The following is a 21,680-nucleotide window of genomic DNA, read 5'->3' on the forward strand; positions in this document are numbered from 1 at the left end:
GCCCTGGCTCACAGCTTAGGAATCATTACATTGGATAGGCTTGGAAAGGGGCATTTTTTAAAACACAGGAGGAAGAAAACAAGGCATGATTTATTTCTCAGAAAGTTTATTTGCATTTTCATTACAAATTGGAAATGGTGGGTATACATAATCATTATAAATATTAATAAATACTCTTAAATGCGGTAAAGAATTCAAATAAATAAATAAATAAATAGAGCAACATAAAATGCATTAAACCACATTTTCCCTATTAGCTAAGGAAACATCCAGGGGCTCTTTTTTCAACAATTCCCTTGTTGTTTGAGATTAGGAATATCCAACTATGGAGAAAGCCATTTTACATTTTCCAGTGATGTAATAGTCCTGTAGTTTTAATAGTGTGGGAAATAATGATTCATAACAGGGAAAGCATACATTGAAACCTCTTCTGTATACCATCTTAATAGTTCTAGGCAGGGAGCCAGTCCTGCGGTTTGGTTAATTGACAGTATAATATCAATGTTTCCTTAGAACTGAGCATTGGGGCCACAATCGCGCATACTTCTGTGGGAGTAAATTCCAGTGACTACGGTGGGACCTACTTCTGAGTAAATATGACCACGATTGTCTGGCACCCTTATCCTAAGAACAGGTCAGCAAAATTGTTTCGTTATTAATAAGGTCTAGTATCTTGAAGAGTTCATAGTTCAGTGCAAACAAAAAGCCGTTCTGAAAAGCACTAGAGGTTATTATAGTGTGCTAAGGAAAAGTGTGAAATCTCTCCAGCGTATTGTAGGTTTATTTTCCTACTTGCACTTTCAAGAGATTTGAAGAAAGGAAGAAAACCAGTTTGAAGTCTTGAAGCACCCCATGGGAGCTCCTGGACCAGCTTTTGCAGAGATGAACAAAATGTGTACATCAAATGTGGAGGATCTGGGTGGCATCCAATTAAGTCATACTCAGGAGTCTGCCCACAAAAATCTGTGGACTTAACTAAAGTCTACAGATTTCAGTGTTTCTGCTTCGAGTATGACAGTTGGCTATAAGTCAAAGAGCAAGGGATATGTTAACAGATTTTAAAAGCATTCAAACATGTAATTTTTAACTGGCAGTCTGAAGTGATACTGTCTCCACTAAGAGCTCTGGCATATAATTCTGCTGATCATGTAGCTTGGCTTGTTTCTTAGAGCTCAGCAGGATTATGTAAATTGAAGGAAATATGTTCCATTGTGGTAGTATTAATAACTTGCCACCTCTTCACGCTACACCAAAAATTCAGAGCTTGAAAGGCTACAAAAACATTAGGGCTGAAACAAATGTATTTGCTTAGTATCTCTGATACACATGCCAAGTATTATTAAAACCCCAGACAGATGTTTATTTCTATTTTTCTCATCCATGGCTTATATGGCTTATGTATTCACCCACAGCTTCAGTCAAGAAAAATTTGGTCCTTGCAAACAGAACCAGGCAGTCCATTTGCTACGTTTCCTGGTTCCAATTCAGCTGTAGCTGAAGTTGTTCCAAGTTTTGCTCTGTTTCAGACTATAATGGTTTAGTAGCCAATCTGTCACGCTTACACTGCTTCATTTCATGTGAGAATATTCAAATAATCCCTTACATTATGGCAATGATTTGCGCAGGAGAGAAGCATATTCATATTTCTTATACTGTATTCTGCTCTTAATCAAGGGACGCGGGTGGCACTGTGGGTTAAACCACAGAGCCTAGGACTTGCCAATCTGAAGGTTGGCAGTTCGAATCCCCGTGACAGGGTGAGCTCCTGTTGCTCGGTCCCTGCTCCTGCCAACCTAGCAGTTCAAAAGCACGTTAAAGTGCAAGTAGATAAATAGGTACCGCTCCAGCAGGAAGGTAAATGGTGTTTCCGTGCGCTGCTCTGGTTCACCAGAAGCGGCTTAGTCATGCTGGCCACATGACCCGGAAGCTGTACGCCGGCTCCCTTGGCCAATAAAGCGGGATGAGCACCGCAACCCCAGAGTCGGCCGCAACTGGACCTAATGGTCAGGGGTCCCTTTACCTTTTACCTATTCTGCTCTTAATAAGTGATGGTTAAACACAGTGGACAATTGGTAGTAAAAGTTGCAGCGAAGGAGAGAAGGGAGGAAAACAGTGATGTATTTTACACAGGATCAGACCATTGGTCCATCTTACCCCATGCTATATCTATCTATCTACCTGTCAGGCAACAACTCTTGGGGATACTGGACATTACAAAATTATCCCTTCTGTGAGTTATGGCTGCTTCCAAGACAAGTTCTCAACATGAAGCTGCCTTATATTGTCAGACCATGGGTTATTCTGATTCAGTACTGTTTAGCCTCAAGTTGCCATATTTCAAAATGTAAAAACCAGGGCACCCCAAAAGTTGCTGAGTTTTCTTTTTTTTATATAGACAAAAATGCCTAAACATTCCAGAATTTTAAAAACATATATAAATTATTTCTTAAACCCTTATTCTAAACTGATACTGTGAACTGTATCAGAGTCCTAAAGCATTTTTTCAAATACTTTAAAATAATTGTTCAGATTATGTCCTCGTCAGGACAGAAAACAGGTTACTGTTACAGATTCGTTCAGGTTTTGATATCAGTCCTAGGGCTTGAAAACCACCTGCTGAACGTTGCACCGTTGGGGTCTCCATTTTCGGCATGTGAATCATCTACATCATGATATGTGGATGATTGCGCCTTTGGGTTGTCAGAGAGGTTTCCGGCTGATATGATACTGCCACAGGGATCGGCACTCGCATTTCTCGTATGTCTGCTAGGTTTTGGTGTGTTGAATTGGACTAAAGGAATTTCGTTCCTTCTGGCCAAGAATTGGGAGTACGGTGGTGGATTCATACCAGGGAATAAAGGTTGCTTAGCTTTTCCTAGGCTGACAAGATAGTTGTACTTGGGAGACTGGTAAACATCATAGCCATTTTCCAGGGTCCAATGTCTGAAAGTGCAGTCCTCATAACTGAAGAAGTGCTGAAGGAAGAAACAAGAACCACAATCAGAACAGTATTAAAATTCGAGTGGAAAATGCTCATCAAAATTCTCTGCTACAGATGGTGTCCGGGTTCTTACCACATATTTGGTATGTCTAAATGTCTTTACGATATTTGATTTCAACATTTTATATTTTAGTATTTTTAATTGCATGTGCAATGGAATTAGCATTGGCAGTATTTTATAGATAACAGTGTTACTGTTTGACAGATTACAGCTTGTGAGATGTTTGGTACCTTCCAAACCATTCACATCTAAAACATTTGAACTCATGAGTTATTAGTCTTTCCCATTGCATTGTCAATGGTTCTTTGTTTTTACTTATTTTCTTTCTCCAAGTGATAACCCTTCTACCTTTACCAAAAATAACACAAAATAAAAAATAAATCCAGATTCTGCAGAGAAAAATACCACATTCAAAACAAATAATGCTGGGGGGAGGGGATCAGAAATCCACAGAAGCAGAAAAGTGATGAAATCCTTTTTAAAAAGTGTGATAACTAAGCTTTATCAAATGGTTATATGTCCCGTGATAAGCTACCATTTAATAAATGGACACCTGGACTTTTTTGCAGTGAATAAAGATATAAAGCAGGGGTGAGAACCTCCATCTCATGAGCCAAATGTGGCTTGGCAGGGGTACCACTTTGGGCCATAGAACTATTCCTTGCAAACAGTGCCCAGCTGCCCTGGCATCTTCTTGCTGGTGTAGTGGGAGTGGGCCTTGTTCCAGGAGCACAGAGTGGTTTGCATTTAAACCACTGCTAAAATGGAAAGGAAAAGCTCCTTTTTAGCAGCAGTTTCAATAAAACATCAACCAGTGGACTAGACCACCCACTGGACAATTATCTGATGTCATTATGTCATAAGGTGATGGGCAGATGGGTTGTCTTAGGTAAAGGTAAAGGGACTCCTGACCCTTCGGTCCAGTTGTGACTGACTCTGGGGTTGCGGCGCTCATCTTGCTTTGTTGGCCGAGGGAGCCGGTGTACAGCTTCCAGGTCATGACTAAGCTGTTGGTCTGCAGGGGAAGAGACAAAGATGCCTGCCCCAAAGCTTCTCCATCCCTGATATAAAGCAGTATACTTTGATCTGAAATACTTGTTGAGGAACATGCAGACTGGCAGTTGTTTGAGTGATTGCCAAGATTGTGTGCATATTTGTGGGTGGAAGGAGAGTTCACATCTTCCAGGTTTGGCCACCTGTATTCTTAGGTTAAAAAGAGACGCGGGTGGTCCTGTGGGTTAAACCACAGAGCCTAGGGCTTGCCGATCAGAAGGTCAGCGGTTCGAATCCCTGCGACGGGGTGAGCTCCTGTTGCTCGGTCCCTGCTCCTGCCAACCTAGCAGTTCGAAAGCACCTCAAAGTGCAAGTAGATAAATGGGTACCACTCCAGCAGGAAGGTAAACGGCGTTTCCGTGTGTTTCACGGCGTTTCCGTGCGCTGCTCTAGTTCGCCAGCATTAGTCATGCTGGCCACATGATCCGGAAGCTGTACGCCAGCTTCCTTGGCCAATAAAGCGAGATGAGTGTCGCAACCCCAGAGTCGGTCACGACTGGACCTAATGGTCAGGGGTCCCTTTACCTTTACCTATTCTTAGGTTAACAGCCTCACAGTTATGTAAAGCCCTGGGTTTCACAATATCAAACTGAAGAGGGCAAATTGTGCAGCCCTCTGTGTTGTCTGTAGCACAGGTGTGGCATGCCGGTGGTGTTGTGCAGGCAGAAAGAAATGTGGGACATCCTTCATAAATCATTGTGTCTCGTAAGAACTGCAGGAGCCTGAAGGAAAACGATATCCCAGGCATAAGCGAAAGGGTAAAAGACAATGGTTTCCTTAGAAGTGCAGCAGACCTGGCTTATTGCATTTCCAAGTTAAAGAATCACACTTTGGCTGTTGTGGCACGTGGCACCACTTGAAAGATGCCGGAAAAATTCATATGAGAACTCACCGATCCAAAGATATTGCCATTAATATCCATACAGAGGAAGCGCCCAGTTTTTACGCCATTTATCACCACATAGCCTGCACCTTCAGATTTGATCATCAGGGCACCTGAAATTTAAATGGTTAAACATTAGGAGATAATTTAATGCCGTAAACCAAAGATGACCATCTGGTGGCCATAGGGCAAGACCCAGTCCCAAAGTATTAAGAGTTATCTGGCTAACCCTTCCATTTTTTAGTTGAGGTATGGCAAAAAAGCTTGCCCACAATTTTAATCGGAACACGAAAGTTCTAAGAAAAGATAGTGTATTCTGTTATGCTATCACTTCATTTCGAATTTGGTTTGCAATATGTATGCTAATATTTATATGTAATGCTATACTTCTGTACATGCTGAAATGTGCCGTATGAGGAGCTGGCCAATTGACTGCAAATGTGAGATTAAGGCTGGCAGCATTAACCCTGCCATGTGGGAATCCCCTGCAGATGGCCACAGTGCCTGGTGACGGGCAGTGCATCCACAGCAGTGACCAGCGGAGAAATCACCACTGGGAAGAGCGCAGAGAGAATAAGCGCCATCGTGCACCTGCGGCAGCACAGCCAGGCACCTTCCTCTGCACCGGCTGCAACAAAACATGTCTCGCCTACATCCCATCTCTACAGCCACAGCAGGCACTGTAACCCGCCAACAGTTTGACCTCATTCCCAAAGGCACACTCCTTCATTGTCTCCTGAGACAGATGGATGCCAACCAGTCAACTTGGTTATGGAGTCGGAGCACTCAGTATGTACCCCCTAACCAACAACCAGCTCTAGACTGTCTGAAGAACAGAACAGCCCCCAAGGCTATAGGACAGCAATGTGGAGCTTCTGTAAAGGTAAAGGGACCCCTGCCCATTAGGTCCACTTGTGACCGACTCTAGGGTTGCGGCGCTCATCTCGCTTTATCGGCCGAGGGAGCCGGCGTACAGCTTTCAGGTCATGCGGCCAGCATGACTAAGCCGCTTCTGGTGAACCAGAGCAGCGCATGAAAACGCCGTTTACCTTCCCACTGGAGCGGTACCTATTTATCTATTTTCACATTGACGTGCTTTGGAACTGCTAGGTTGGCAGGAGCAGGGACTGAGCAACGGGAGCTCACCCCGTCGCAGGGATTCGAACCGCTGACCTGATCGGCAAGTCCTAGGCTCTGTGGTTTAACCCACAGTGCCACCCGCGTCCCAGTGGAGCTTCTGTACCTCCACCCTAATTAGTCCTGGCAGGCCTCTGAATTTGGCCCATAAGGACATTTTGAGCAAACCAAACCTATTGTCAGTCTAGATTTCTTAAGTGCTAAGATCGGAGAGGAGGGTCTCACCTAACTGTCAAAAAAACCCTTAGCAATTCACACCAATGACATCTCAACAAAACATTCCCCATAATAGGGTCGATGGTATGTGTTATGAACTGCCCTGTGTTCTTCAGATGAAAAGCGGTATACAAATTGAATGTATGTATGAATGAATGAATGAATGAATGAATGAATGAATGAAAAAAATGGCCCACAAAGGGCGGCTTCTTCCACCTGAGAAGAAATAAATAAAACACTCAGCCTGCTTTTAAGGGTCTGTTTGGCGTTTATGTTGCTTTTAGTACAGTGGTACCTTGGTTGTCGAACTTAATCTGTTCTGGGAGTCTGTCTGAAAGCCAAGGCGCGACTTCCAGTTGGCTGCAGGAGCTTCCTGCACTCAAGCAGAAGGCGCGTTGGACGTTCAGCTTCCAAAAAAAGTTTGAAAACTGGAACACTTCCAAGTTTGCGACGTTCAGGAGCCGATTTGTTCGGGAGCCAAGCCGTTCAACACGCCGAGTACCACCGTATTGCATTCTTGGGTTGTGTGTCTTCTTGCAATATTTATAAGAAAGTGTGTTCTAGAAATATTTTGACTAAAGTAAATAAATAAGGAAGAACATGGAAGGTTCAGATCAGATAGCTGATTGAACATCCACTCATTTCATGCAGGTCCCCTGCAGTATGAGAAATGCCCCAACATCCCCCCCTCCAGTCACAGATCTCTGTTGCCTTGTCTAGTTATGCCCTGAAATACTCTTTGTGTTGGAATAAACAGGCAGTGTTGTCTGCATTGGCTACATGTTTTGCAAGCTTTCTCTTTTTATAAGCCTCCAATATAATTTTTTTTTTGAAATGGGTATGATCCAGCCAACTTCCTTTGGTGTCATTCCCTGCAGGGAGCAATGAGGGCGCAAGCACCACCACCTGCTCTTCTGGAGACGATGGGTCTCCACTGACGACAAAGTCTAAGGAAGTGTGTTAGCTGCCTGGTGAGAGGGGAGTGCTGAGGAGAGCAGCCACTTTTGTGGGAGCTTAGAGAAGCTCAGGACCGTCTTAAGCATATCCGGCACTGTGGTGCAAAGCTCCCTCCGGCGCGCACACCCCCCCGTTTCCCAGAGTTGTCCACCTTTTTTTAGGGAGGACAGGGCTGGAGGAGGCGGGCAGCGGCTGGAGGGTGGCTCCACCAGCGGGAAACAGGCGAGGGCTGGACGCGGCACCCCTCCCGGCTCACCTGGCCGCTTTGAGCAGCGGTGGCCACGGCAGATGGAGGCTCCAGACATGGCGCTGCATTGGCACGGCATGGCGAGCTGATGCCAGGAGGCACCGCATCCAGCCTCCGCCTCTTCCCTGGCGCCCCGCGACACTAGCCTCTATGGGTAAGACGCCCCTGGATGAGCTGTTCCTGGTTACACACTTGGATAGCTTGAATAAATTGGATGGATAGATTCATGCTGCCATCGGTGTACCAGCTTGGTTGTAACTATTGTATTTGGATGACTGGGAAGCTATACGTGTTGCAGGTGCAGGGCAAGCATTGTAATGTCTGGTCCTGACTGATGCTCTGGAGATAGCTCAGTCGGTTGAGCAGGAGACTCGTAATCTCAGGATTGTGGGTTTGAGCCCCACGTTGCGCAAGAGGATTCCTGCATTGCAGGGGGTTGGACTAGTTGACCCTGATGGTCCCTCCCAACTCTACAATTCTATGGATTTTAAGCCTCCCATATAGCATATAAGTGCATATAGCATATAAGTGCGGTTGGAGGATGGATGTCGGGCTTGAATGGGGTAACTGTGCCCCTGAAGCACCAGGTGCGCAGCCTGGGAGTCATTCTGGACTCACAGCTGTCCATGGAGGCGCAGGTCAATTCTCTGACCAGGGCGGCTGCCTACCAGCTCCATCTGGTCCGCAGGCTGAGACCTTACCTGCCCGCAGACTGTCTCGCAAGAGTGGTGCATGCTCTAGTTATCTCCCGCTACTGCAATGCGCTCTATGTGGGGCTACCTTTGAAGGTGACTCGGAAACTGCAATTAATCCAGAATGAGGCAGCTAGACTGGTGACTGGGAGTGGCCGCCGGGACCACATAACACCGGTCTTGAGAGATCTTCATTGGCTCCCAGTACGTTTCCGAGCACAATTCCAAGTGTTGGTGCTGACCTTTAAAGCCCTAAACGGCCTCGGTCCTGTATACCTGAAGGAGCGTCTCCACCCCCATCGTTCAGCCCAGACACTGAGATCCAGCACCGAGGGCCTTCTGGCGGTTCCCTCATTGCGAGAAGTGAGGTTACCAAGCCTTCTCGGTAGTGGCGCCCACCCTGTGGAACGCCCTCCCTTCAAATGTGAAGGAAATAAGCAGCTATCCTATCTTTAAAAGACATCTGAAGGCAGCCCTGTTTAGGGAAGTTTTTAATATTTAACGCTGTACTGTTTTTAACACTTGATTGGGAGCCGCCCAGAGTGGCTGGGAAACTCAGCCAGATGGGCGGGGTATAAATAAATTATTATTATTATTATTATTATTATTATTATTATTATTATTATTATTATTATTATTAACTTATCCAAAGATAAGTATGAACGTACATATCGAGCGAAGGAGTGCTAAGGCAAAAAGTGATTGGCTGATTAAAAACTTTTCACCTGCTCTGGCAAGCAGTTCATTGATCTTGAGGCATCACACCACACCTCCCTTTTTGCTAGACCCCGTGGAAAAGCAAAGAATCAATCATTTATTTGTATGCCTCCTTTCCAAAGTTCAAACCATGCTCAAGACGGCTTACAACACATGCAAAATTATGTAACTATAAATGTAACAGAAGTAGTCATGAACAAAATATTGAGTACACAACCAAATTGAATTTTTTTCACATAAATCATAAGATCCAAAAGAAAGATATAATAATTAACAACTCCCACCCCCAACAAAAACCCCTAAACAATACCTCTGCCGCAATCTGTGTATGTGTGTATGCATGCTTCCTTGCAAGATTTGGCCTCCCCCTGCCTGCTTGAAATGGTAAAACCATTCTTCAAGAAGCCCTCCCTAGATTTGGAAAATCTAAGTAACTACTGTACCGGCCAGTTGCCAATATCCCCTTCTTGGGCAAGGTTTCTGAGCAGGTGGTTGTGGACCCGATCCAGATGTCTTGCAGGAAACTGGTCTTCTAGATCAGTGTTTCCCAACCTTTTTTGGGCAAAGGCACACTTGTTTGATGAAAAAAATCTCGCGGCACACCACCATTACAGCCCCGTGACGTCAGCGCGCAGCGTCACGCCGGGAGGGACGCACGAAAGTGAAAGTTTTCAATTTTTTTCCCTCCCCCTTGCCGGGGAACCTCCAAGCTTTGGGGGTGGGGGGGGGAGGAGGCAGCAAAGCGAGGGACTGAGGGACGGCGGCAGCTGAGGCGGCGGCGGCTGTTGTGGTGGTGGCGGCGATAGCGGGCGGAGGAGGGGGCGGCGGCGGGGCCGAGGTGGCCGGCGGCGGCGGGGGAGGCGGCGGCGGGTGGAGCAGGAGGGCGGCCGAGGCCAGTGAGGGAGTAGGGTTGCCCGGGGCTTGAGGAGCCGTCGCCGGGAGTTGCTGCTGCTGTTGTTGCTGCTGCTGCCCGGACATGCCGGCCTCCTCCTCGTCCGCTGTCTCGCGCTCCTCCCTTTTGCACGCGCTGCCCCGCCGCCGCCCCATTGGCTGGGTCCTGTCAGCTGATCCTGTGTTATTTCCTGTGTGTGTGTGTGAGGGGAGAATGGAGAGAGAAACCTCGGCACCACCACCGCGGAGCCGCCCCCGGCTCGACGCGGATCCTCGCCGCCGCCGCCTCTCACCGCCCGACTCGCCCGCCTCCCTCCCACGGCACACCAGCCAACGTCTCACGGCACACTAGTGTGCCGCGGAACACCGGTTGGGAAACACTGTTCTAGATCGATATCAATTGGGGTTTAGGTCTGGCTTTGGCACAGAAACTGCTTTGGTCACCTTGTATGAGAACCTCTGTCTGGAGAGACATGGGAAACGTGTCCTTGTTAATTCTCCTCAGCCTCTCAGCGGCTTTTGATACCATCGACCATGATATCTTTCCGGACCGATTGTTTGAGCTTATTACACCAATCCTGGCCCGATTGCACTGGCTACCGATTAGTTTCCGGGCCCAATTCAAAGTGCTGGTTTTGAGCTATAAAGCCATAAATAGCTCAGGACCATAATACCCAAGCCTCTCGTGATATGACCCTGCACTCATCCCTTGGGGCCTTTCTTTGTGTGCCTCCTCCTGACAAACGAGGCCTAAACCCTGATTGAAATGGATCTAGAAAACCAATTTCCTCCAAGGCTCCTGGTCCAGAGACAACACGAGAACAGCCCTTTTCTATCGTGGGTCCCCGCTTGTGGAATGAATATTTCCACTTACAAAATATAGGTTCTAATTCCCCCTAAAATTTGGAAAATGCAGACGTGTCCAGGAAACGCTCCCTGTCCTCTATGCAAAACTGTGCTTCAGTTTGTCTGCAGTGAAAGGAATGAATAAATCCGTTTCTGTATATATTTGAAATTTAAGGCACGATGCAGTTGACGTTTATTTTTTGACTGAATCTTGCTTTTAATTAGAGCTCAGTTTCTGGTTTTTCTTAATGGAAACAAACCATGGGCACCTTCTCTTTCTATTAAGTCTGCCACTTTTACAGATTTTGAAATATTAAATCTCCATATTAAACATTAGGACTAGAGAGGAGCTCTGGGCTTCATGTTTCTCCACCTAAAATGGGATTAATAGTGGACTCGGTAATGCAGCTGTTATAATAATACTTCTAGGAAGCCACTAACAGCAAATGAAGGCAGCCCATTTTCCCTTGTTTATTCCCAGCATTCTTCCTCTGGAGGGGCTAGGATGGAGGGAATGTCGTTTTAGGTCACATTTTTTATTGCAAACCTCCGCAGTTCGCACCTTACCAAACTATATGCAAACTCAAAGAAATCTGCCCTTCACAATCCGCACTTCTCCAAACTTTGCCACACAGTTCTCCAAGCAAATAACGTGCATGGAAATGCTTATGTTGCCATCGATTTATTTCGTAAAGTTTATACGCCTTTTGATTGTAAAAGAAACAAAACAAAACCCCAAAGCAGTTCACAAAAGGTTAGGGGCTTAGTTTCCGTAAGAATGCATAAATGAAATGAAAACAACATAGAGAAATGAATCATGTTAGGCATAATTGCTTGGGAAAATGTGTGGATGGGGAGAAATGCAGATTAAAAAGGCTGACAAATTTTCACGAGGACTTTTTTTTTAAAAAGCAAGCAACGTTGTAATGTGGTGAACTGGATTTATTACTGGAAAAATGAGAAACTGAGAGAAACATCTCCCCCTCCCCTCAACCTTTCAGTGGTACTTACTGTAAACGGTTTGGTGAGGACTTCCATCCACATGGCCATTGGAGTTGATTTGCAGGTGGAAGCTGTTTCTTGCTGTGGATGTGTACAAGTGCAGGAGTCTGTCTGTGTTTCCCCAGTTCTGGTTGAGTAGCGGCGAGGCGTTGGGAAAAGCAGTAGCTGCCTTGCAGCCACAGGCGGCCAGCAGGATGAACCTCAGGAAGCTGCAGCGAGTGACCGGGCACATGGCTCTTCTTTCTGAGTGGCTGAAACCTGAAACTCGATCCGTTAATCTGTTCCTCCCTTCGCCTGTGTCTCCCTCTCCTTTGGAGTGAATCCTCAGATAGGCTCCCTACAATTTTTGCAGCAGCTTTATAAAGGGCAGCGGAGTGACATGGGATCCCTTTTGTTTTGTAATAGCAATATTTTGGGAGTGTCCTGAGACCTCAACAAATCCAGGCGGGGGCAAAAAAGGAATGCATGTAGGTTTCTTAGGGGAGGTTACGCCGCTTCCAAAGTAAGCTTTTGGGCACTAATGACATGTTCAAATGTTATCTGGAAAAAGCCTCTGACATCACAATGCTTCCCACTGGTGGGATCAACCCATTCCTTTGTAAGGGAAGGATATTTTCATTTCTCCCCACCTTTCCGTGCAGCTGATTCTGTAAATATGTGGTGTCAGACACAAAATCTGAATATCTTGTTGGACCCTTTTTGACTCCCCGCTATGGCCCAAGGCAGGACGCAGGTGGCGCTGTGGGTTAAACCACAGAGCCTAGGACTTGCCGATTAGAAGGTTGGCGGTTCAAATCCCCATGACGGGGTGAGCTCCTGTTGCTCGGTCCCTGCTCCTGCCAACCTAGCAGTTCGAAAGCACATCAAAGTGCAAGTAGATAAATAGGTACCACTCTGGCAGGAAGGTGAACGGCGTTTCCGTGAGCTGTTCTGGTTCGCCAGAAGCGGCTTAGTCATGCTGGCCACATGACCTGGAAGTTGTATGCCAGCTCCCTTGGCCAATAAAGCGAGATGAGCGCCGCAACCCCAGAGTCAGCCACGACTGGACCTAATGGTCAGAGGTCCCTTTACCTTTATGGCCCAAGGCACTTCCAGCAAACCATCATTTGAACCATTTATGAGCTAGGAAGATGATGTCCTCAAAGGGGCTAGACATATGGGTATTGGCCTCTCTATATCCTCTAAATCAGAGATGAGTGAGTTACCCATCCACCTCCCCACTGCTGGTGGATTCACTGTGGTCCCCTCAGTCTCCCCCTTGCTCTGGATCAGAAGCAGGCGCCAGATCATCATGCTTCTCAGCAATCCCCAGAGCCAGTCAGTTGGGCAGCTGAGAAGGGGGTATTACACAGTGTGATTGCTGAGATCCTACTGCTTTCCTACCTGTGAGATGTGTGTGTATCCAAGCATGTGCAACTTCTCACTCACCATCCACTACCCCTGTGGGTGTCTAGACTCTGATGAGATGGAAATGAGGCGAAGAATCTGGATGAGCAATTGGAATGTGTACATTGGAGTTTTCAACACCCTAAGACCTTGCTTCGTCTGCAACTTGTTCTCTTCAGCTGTTCTGGACACAAGAGGACAAAAGTGTGGCGAGATGCTCTCATCAGCCCTGCCTGAAATGTCCCCATGCGCACTAGGCCTGCCATCCCACTTCTGATCATCTGTTGGCCCTCACCTGAAGAGGACTTTAGATGGATTAAGAGAAAACCCTCTTGCCCATTCTTTGGTCCTCTCTTGCAGGGATAAGGAATCTTCTGTTCAGCTGAGGATTGCATCCCTGCACAGGCAAACGTCTGGGAACTGCCTGCAGGTGACCAAGGTTAGAGGCAAAAGCAGGCAGGGCAAGAAGCACAAAGGAGTGTGGCAAAGGATGCTGTTTTTACCTTGGTACACTTGGCTGCTTTCCACTCACACACCTCTCCGTTCTCTATCAAGGCAAGTAAGAGACAGTATCACAGTTGAAGGACACATTCCAGCTAGCCCAAAGCGCTCAAGGAGGCCATTAAAAAAACTAAACGTCAATAGTGAGGTGGAAAGAGAATAGTGAAGGTGTGGAAAGTTAAAGGTGCATGCCTGATATGCTACTGCACACATCAAAACTACACTTCTTGAAAAGACACAAGAACGGTGCCAATTAGATCCAGACTTGTGGAGATTACATTTCTGTTCCATTCAGATTTGCTTTTTAAATTTATTTTAAGAATAGCACAGGGAAAATAGGGGTGCAATTTGATGACCTAAGCTGAGTGCTGCCTAGTTGGCACCTGTAACCTTGAAATTATAGCTTTCTCTGTGTGTAGTTGTTTTAAAAAGTTCCTAGACACCCTCAATTGTTTTTAAATGCATTTTGGTTTGGTTTTTAATTGTATTGTTTTAATACTGTGTTGCTTTCTGCCGTGGTCTCCATTGGGAGGAAAGGGCAGGATGGGAATTTAAACAAATAAAAGCACTTTTAGATGTTTTGGGGTTGAGGCGACGGAACATTCCCTCAGACTCCTGTTTGTTTGCTGAATTTTGTAACTGTAATAACTAGATAGGTTTCAGCTGCATGGGCTCTAGCAAAGCTACAGGAAGCTGCCTATCACATGTCACTATTACTAAACATTTACACCTGAATGTTTGGAAAGCAAAGGATCCTCAGGTAAGCAAACATGCACAGCAGCAATGCTCAGTTTTGTACATGAGAAACACATAAGTTTAGAGAAAGTAACAGGCTCTGGAAATCTTCAACAGCAGAGAAGGTAAGAAATCATGCCTTATGATCCTCTCATTTTCTGGCATTTTTCACTTCAAAAGTGTTACTTTCTCCCATCTAGTTCCCTCTACATCTTTTTCAGTGATATAGATTTTCTTTGGTTAATGATTGTTTGAAGAACTGTTGCACCTTTTATTTCCATATTATGGGAAATTTATTTACATGATGTTGTAGCTAGAAATATTACTTTCCTCTTTTCTTGAGTGGGATTTATTTACTTTACTTTCTGAGATGTCATTTTCATTTTTCTGGCTATGTCTGTATATTCTTAAATTTTTAGATGGTGAACTTGACCAGTTTTAATTTACCAGTTTGATGAAATTTAATATAATTATTAACTGAAAACAACAGAGCTCACAATCCCTTCCCCCACAAAACCCCTCCTGGTCGGCTCTACCTTGCTTTCTTTCATTTCAGCAACTTAATTCAGATTTTCAGATTCTCATGTTGTTTTTGTTAAACCATTGTGAATCAGAAACTCTTACTGATGTGCTGCAAATTGTATAAGTTCTGCCATTGCTTCCCATTATGCCCACCCATGAAATAGAAAAATGGAATGTTGTAAATTGTTAATATTGTAACAGAAAACATGGCAGACCGTGGGAGAAGGTCATTTCCCCCCAAACATGCTTTTCCAGGCAGAATTGGCGTGTTTGACGTAAAGTTATGATACATTCCCTGGCTATCTGATGGCTGAAGAGTTTTGCACTGCAAACCAGTGAAGTTTAACACACCAAACACACACCAGTGATAGATCCTGATTCTACAGGGCTGCAGAATACCAGAAAAGGTAAAACGGTAAAGGACCCCTGGGCGGTTAAATCCAGTCAAAGGTGACTATGGGGTTGCGGCGCTCATCTCACTTTCAGGCCGAGGGAGCCAGCATTTGTCCACAGGCAGCTTTCCGGGTCATGTGGCCAGCAGGACTAAACCGCTTCTGGCGCAATGGGACACCGTGACAGAGTGCACGGAAACACCGTTTACCTCCCCGCCGCAGCGGTACCTATTTATCTACTTGCACTGGTGTGCTTTCGAACTGCTTGGTTGGCAGGAGCTGGGACAGAGCAACGGCAACTCACGCCGTCATGGGGATTCAAACCGCTGACCTTCTGATCGGCAAGCCCAAGAGGCTCAGTGGCTTAGACCACAGCGCCACCCGCACCAGTAATCAAGGTTGTAACAGGAGCTAAAGGGGTGAGGATATTGCAGTTTCCAAATGAGCCACATGGTCTCTCACTAAAAATAAAACATTAAAAGCAGAGATTGGATCCAGGAAGAAGCCTACCATGTAGCTTGCTTCTGGAAAGGCAGGGAATGTACACCAGAATTCCTGGTAGTATTGGCAGAAAGAAAGCTCAGTTTAGGGTTGCCCGGCCACAGACTGGTGATGCCAGGAGTTGGACCAGGTCTGATTCCAACCTGTGGATGGATGAGTCCACCTTAACGGAAAAAGCTGGTTTTATTCTGTAAAGCTATGCATGTAGTAAAGTTTTCAAATCACTAAAGCAAGAAATCACTTTCTCACAGAATTGGTGGGAAAGTGTTAACAATCCCAGACAACACACACACTGATTTTAAAAGGGGGAAAGTTTGATAGCAAGTAAGACCTTCAAAGTCACCATATGGCAGTGGAGTCTTTAAACAAATTTACTTTGGCCTTGTAACTTAAGCAAACACAGCTTAGCAAAGTTAGGACAGGCAGCACTGACCCTAGGAACATTTCCCAAAATGCATGCCGTGAAACATGGGTAGGCAAACTAAGGCCCGGGGGCCGGATCCGGCCCAATCGCCTTCTAAATCCGACCCGCAGATGGTCTGGGAATCAGCGTGTTTTTACATGAGTAGAATGTGTCCTTTTATGTAAAATGCATCTCTGGGTTATTTGTGGGGCATAGGAATTCGTTCATTTTTATTTTTTTCAAAATATAGTCCGGCCCACCACAAGGTCTGAGGGACAGTGGACTGGCCCCCTGCTGAAAAAGTTTGCTGACCCTTGCCATGAAAGATCCCTGTTTGGATGGGGGAGAAAATATTTTGCTTCTGTGCCAGGAGGAATCTTGGGGGACTGGTTAGGAGTTGTACTTGCAGACAAATTCCAGTTCTTTATGAATTAGAACTTTGCTTCTTACTGATATACAGAAACATTTAAGATTTCGCCTGTTGTTTAGTTGTAACAACGTACAGTAGAGGGTGACCCTCTCTTACTGTCCTGAAATCTCCTTAAAGGTAAAGGTAAAGGTAAAGGGACCCCTGACCATTAGGTCCAGTCGTGGCTGACTCTGGGGTTGCGGTGCTCATCTCGCTTTATTGGCCGAGGGAGCCGGCGTACAGCTTCCGGGTCATGTGGCCAGCAGGACTAAGCTGCTTTTGGCGAACTAGAGCAGCTTATGGAAACACCGTTTACCTTCCCGCCGGAGCCGTACCTATTTATCTACTTGCACTGACGTGATTTCGAACTGCTAGGTTGGCAGGAGCAGGGACCGAGAAACGGAAGCTCACACCGTCGTGGGGATTCGAACCGCCGACTTTCTGATCGGCAAGTCCTAGGCTCTGTGGTTTAACCCACAGTGCCACCTGCGTCCCATCTCCTTAATCTTATCTAAAGTCTGTAAGCTTGATCTTCATAGCATGGAGAAGTTAGACTCAGCCACCAATCTCTCTGTTTTTTGTGTATCCTCTGGCTACCTTTTTTTTCTTGCTGTAATTCAGTGCTTTTAAAAGCTGTGCGCTGGGCAGAAATTCAGTTGTTACATTGCTTCTCCATGCCATAGTGAAGGCTGGACCTGTGGAATTTCTGCCTCTGTTGAAGAACCGCTCCCTGAAGGGGAAAAGTTGGAAAACCTTCCCAGTAGGCTTACGTAAGATTGCAGTCTGGGTTTGTACCCCATGTTCTCACCTTTAAGGGCAAAGAGAGGTGCTGTCATTTACACAGGTGTCCTTTTGGAACTGAACCATGGGTGTTGGAACGCAACAGACTTGTACACAGGTGTATGTGCTTATCTGGGAGCGTAAACTGGCACAGTGGGGCGGATGTAAACAATTGGTACGACGCAAAACATCCATACAAATTTGGATTTATTTACACTGGCATAAAAACACAAGAACTCCCTTGACTCGAGTCCATTACTTCTCAGGCATTTATTTCTGAGGACTTGCTGGGTTCAACGGAGGTCTCTCATAAAAGCACAAATTGCATACACACACACACACACACACACACACATATATATATATAAAATCCAGGATGAAGCAGAATTATATTGCCCTCTCGCAATTGATCTTTTCACAGTCCACACAGGAGAATCCTGCCTCCGTATATAATCTCTAAAAGAATAAGGTGACTAACAGTATAATCCTATGCATGTTTTCTCAACAGTGAATCCCAATGGTGCTTACAAACCACGTAAGAGGCAGGATCACAGCCTAAATTACATGTTGGGAATAAAATTATATTGATTAGTATTTAAATTCTTGTCAAAAGAAGAGGCGGGGAAACAAGTTATTCATTTGATGTAAAATACATGGGTGAGACAGGAAAAGCAACACAATTCAGCTGAATCTGATGTGCTAGTGAGGATCAGTGCTGCCCTGGGGTGGTCTTTCCTTGACAACCACGTAGCCTTTGCGCTTCTAAGACTATGGGAAGTCTTACATGGAGCTGAAGGAGACATTGGAAGAATGATACTGTCTACTGCACAGATCCAATTCTTCTAGAATTTGCACAGATCCCTTGGAAAAGTGAAGTGTGTAGAGATTCACTTAATGTCTCAGGTCTTAGGGGAGCAGCAGAAGGGACCCATGGCAGCCGTGCCCTTGGCATTCTCTCAAAGAGCGTAAAAGGGTTTCTAACTCCTGTTGTAGGCAGTGTAGGAACCTTACCTGCCTTAAAGGTAAAGGTAAAGGGACCCCTGACCATTAGGTCCAGTCGTGGCCGACTCTGGGGTTGCGGCGCTCATCTCGCTTTATTGGCCGAGGGAGCCGGCGTACAGCTTCCGGGCCATGTGGCCAGCATGACTAAGCCGCTTCTGGCGAACCAGAGCAGCGCACGGAAAAGCCATTTACCTTCCCACCTGAGCAGTACCTATTTATCTACTTGCACTTTGACGTGCTTTCGAACTGCTAGGTTGGCAGGAGCAGGGACCGCACAATGAGAGCTCACCCCATCGCGGGGATTCGAACCGCTGACCTTCTGATCAGCAAGTCCTAGGTTCTGTGGTTTAACCCACAGCGCCACCCACGTCCTTCCATGCGAAGGAAACACCACCTGCCGAAACCCGGCAGCAGCAGGGTTACAGCAGGTCAAACTGCTCACCCAGTTGACCCTGTGTTGTCTGCTTAAGCAGCAGCAACAGCTCTTCAGCATGTCTGACCGAGGTCTTTGACATCTTCTGCGCCTTCATACTTTTTAAATGGAGAAACGAGGGATTGATGTTGTAACTTTCTACCTAGAGAGTTTGTGCTATTGACCCTAGTCTTCTTTGGCAATCACTTGTAGCCGAGTAAGATTGTCTTCCATGAACACGGTCTTAACAGTGAGTCCATAAGTGACTGTGGAGGCCAATTCTGGATCCAGACGTCCTTCCACAGTGGGGACATAGGTTTCTGGGCAGGAGTTGATCGTGGTGAGGGTTTGCCAAAGAAGATGATGAAGTAGATGAAGAAGAAGTGCTATTCTCCCTATTAATGCATAAGCTAGTATCTACTGTCTTCAGTCACCGATGCAGTAACAACTAATTGGACAACAGAGTCTCATCAGTCAGGAATACTGTTCTTTAAAACGGGAAGGAACTGATGAAGAAACAGTCAAAAAGGGACATTTTCATAGAATAAAATTAAGGTTACTGAACATAAATTTACATAAGTATTCTAAGGATAAGCAGGGCAGTTTTACACTTGGGATGTCTGCATTAGGACGATCAAATCCTGTCTTAAAAAGCCACAATACACATGAGGTTTGTGCACCAACCCACAGGCCCTGTGGCTCTCACATCATGCCTCATTTCCTTCCTCAAGGAAAACCAGGAAGCCTCCTCTTACTTTCAAACCAGTTAACAACATTCCAAAGCCAGGATTCAAAAGCCAACTTAAAATGATCCCTTCATATTTCCGCTCCTTTGGAAGCCATTAACAATAGTTTTCTGGTTTGGAGATAATGGGCTTCCTTGTTTGTTTCTCTGCTCATATAGGGGAGAGCAAAGAGACTTCATGCAAGCACACACCCTGGATTATTAACAAAGCTGAGAAATTGGTTTATATAATTTCCAAGATGAATAAATGTTTCTGGATGCTCAGAAAGATTTTGAAGGGTGAGCATTTTTAACAGAAAACAAAAGTCACCACTGTTCCTTTTTAGCATCATTATAATCATGGGATCTAGGAAGTACATGAGTGTGTGAGTGGAAATACGAAGGTGGGCTGTTTATTCTATAGCAGTTATATTCCAGGAATAATTACAGACCAAGTCAACAACATGTACTGTGGATTACGCGTGCATTTCTCACCGCAGATCTTAGTCCAAAAGTTGTTAAATCGCACATCCTGCAGTGGCTGTATTTGGGACAGCCTGTCTTTGTCATGCAACCCACACACAGAAAACATCCTGGTTCGGCTTAACTACATGAAACAAATCAAGTCAACACAATCCACTGAGGCTTAAATCCACAATATATGCAATGCCAAATGCATCGGTGTTCTTTTTGCATGTTTTCCTCCATCTATGGAATTGTTACCTTAGAAAAATTCCTGGAATGCTATTTGCGGCTTTGAAAAATAAGAAGAGGGGATACTCTAGTAAGACAGAAAGTCCAACATATCGTTGGGGAAGACTGCTGAGCTGAATTGGTGTGTGTGTGTGTGTGTGTGTGTGTGTGTGTGTGTGTGTGTGTGTGTGTAAGACAACACAATGCATTTTGTGATCTACATTACCAATACTTAATGCAGAGGTTTTCATCCTTGTTGAGTCCACGGCTCCCTTGACCTACTACATACTTTCTGCAAGTCCCCTGTGGGGCTCAGGAGCCTAGTTATGTCACCTCTTCCTGCAGAGCTGGCAGCCCATTGCCCCTTATTGAACGCCCTCCCTTGGGGAATATTCCCTCAGCCTCCTCCCTTCTCCATGGGTGTCTTCCAGGCAGCAGCCTCCCACCATCCCTGGTCTCGGATGGAGATGGTGTTGCAAGTCATATGCCTACGACCTGACCTTTTTGATGCCATCCAATTAGCTGCCATGACAATAGGAGATGCAGCCAATGTTTGAATCCAAATCCAGTTGTGCTAGCCAAGGAATGAAGAAACAAAAGGGAATAATCTCAGGGTGGAGACCTGCTCCATCCTGCCATGAACCACAGAACCATACAAGACATTGGAAATGATGCCTTCTTTTGTCCAGTCATATTTGCAATTTGCTTTGAAGCATTTGTTAGAGGCTATATAAACCCCAGGCTTCACAGCAAAAATACGCAGACCCTTCTAGTGTCCCTATTTTCCAAGGACAGTCCCAGATTTTCAGAAACTGTTCTGGTTAGATCCTGCAATATGTCTCACTTTTCTTTAGGTAAAGGTAAAGGGACCCCTGACCATTAGGTCCAGTCGTGGCCAACTCTGGGGTTGCGCCCTCATCTCGCTTTATTGGCCGAGGGAGCCAGTGTACAGCTTCCAGGTCATGTGGCTAGCATGACTGAGCCACTTCTGGTGAACCAGAGCAGCGCACGGAAACGCCGTGTACCTTCCCGCCGGAGCGGTACCTATTTATCTACTTGCACTTTGACGTGCTTTTGAACTGCTAGGTTGGCAGGAGCAGGGACCGAGCAACGGGAGCTCACCCCATTGCGGGGATTCAAACTGCTGACCTTCTGATCAAGTCCTAGACTCTGTGGTTTAACCCACAGCGCCACCTGCGTCCCTCACTTTTCCTTAGGACATCCCTATTTTCGCCAGAAAAATGTTGGTGGGTATGGAATAGTTTTATTGCACCATTTCACTTGCTGCCTGAAATCACTCCTGCTGGATCCCATCACACCAGATAGAGGTAAAAAGGTAAAGGTAAAGGACCCCAGGACGGTTAAGTCCAGTCAAAGGCGACTGAGGTTGCGGTGCTCATCTCGCTTTCAGGCCGAGGGAGCCGGCATTTGTCCACAGACAGCTTTCCGGGTCATGTGGCCAGCATGACTAAGCCCCTTCTGGTGCAACGGAACACAAAAACCAGAACAGTGCACGGAAACGCAGTTTACCTTCCCGCCACAGCGGTACCTATTTATCTACTTTCACAGGTTTGCTT

The 21,680-nt window shown here is 45.9% G+C and overlaps 2 protein-coding genes across 3 annotated transcripts in view; one reads left to right on the forward strand and one right to left on the reverse strand.

The window, feature by feature from the left end:
• Nucleotides 1-14,111, forward strand: part of TIGAR (TP53 induced glycolysis regulatory phosphatase) — a 31,184-nt gene extending 17,073 nt beyond the window's left edge. Inside the window, exon 7 of one of the 2 annotated variants that reach the window (XM_081191893.1) lies at nt 13,390-14,111. In XM_081191893.1, coding sequence (XP_081048019.1) covers nt 13,390-13,395 — 6 coding nt within the window. In that variant the 3' untranslated portion in view covers nt 13,396-14,111. Of the gene's footprint in view, nt 1-7,169; nt 7,244-13,389 lie in introns of those variants that run through there. The other variant, XM_081191892.1, reaches the window with a different exon arrangement.
• On the reverse strand, nt 924-12,360 carry FGF23 (fibroblast growth factor 23). The gene is made up of 3 exons (XM_081191911.1): nt 11,653-12,360; nt 4,948-5,051; nt 924-2,975 (listed from the first exon to the last, which is right to left on the reverse strand). The coding sequence occupies exons 1-3, from the start codon at nt 11,873-11,875 to the stop codon at nt 2,577-2,579; spliced, it is 726 nt and encodes a 241-aa protein (XP_081048037.1). The 5' UTR covers nt 11,876-12,360; the 3' UTR covers nt 924-2,576.
• Nucleotides 14,112-21,680: the final 7,569 nt, after the last annotated feature.

Source organism: Podarcis bocagei (genome assembly GCF_964188305.1).
Source record: "Podarcis bocagei genome assembly, chromosome: 4".
NCBI classification, from domain to species: domain Eukaryota; kingdom Metazoa; phylum Chordata; class Lepidosauria; order Squamata; family Lacertidae; genus Podarcis; species Podarcis bocagei.

What these genes read in the sequence shown, in the direction of transcription:
- FGF23 (XM_081191911.1), bottom strand. Translation starts at nt 11,875, where the DNA reads ATGTGCCCGGTCACTCGCTGCAGCTTCCTGAGGTTCATCCTGCTGGCC. An exon ending in TCCTCACCAAACCGTTTACA is followed by an intron (nt 5,052 to 11,652) that starts GTAAGTACCACT and finishes TTTAAATTTCAG; the next exon opens with GTGCCCTGATGATCAAATCT. An exon ending in ATGGCAATATCTTTGGATCG is followed by an intron (nt 2,976 to 4,947) that starts GTGAGTTCTCAT and finishes TTCTTCCTTCAG; the next exon opens with CACTTCTTCAGTTATGAGGA.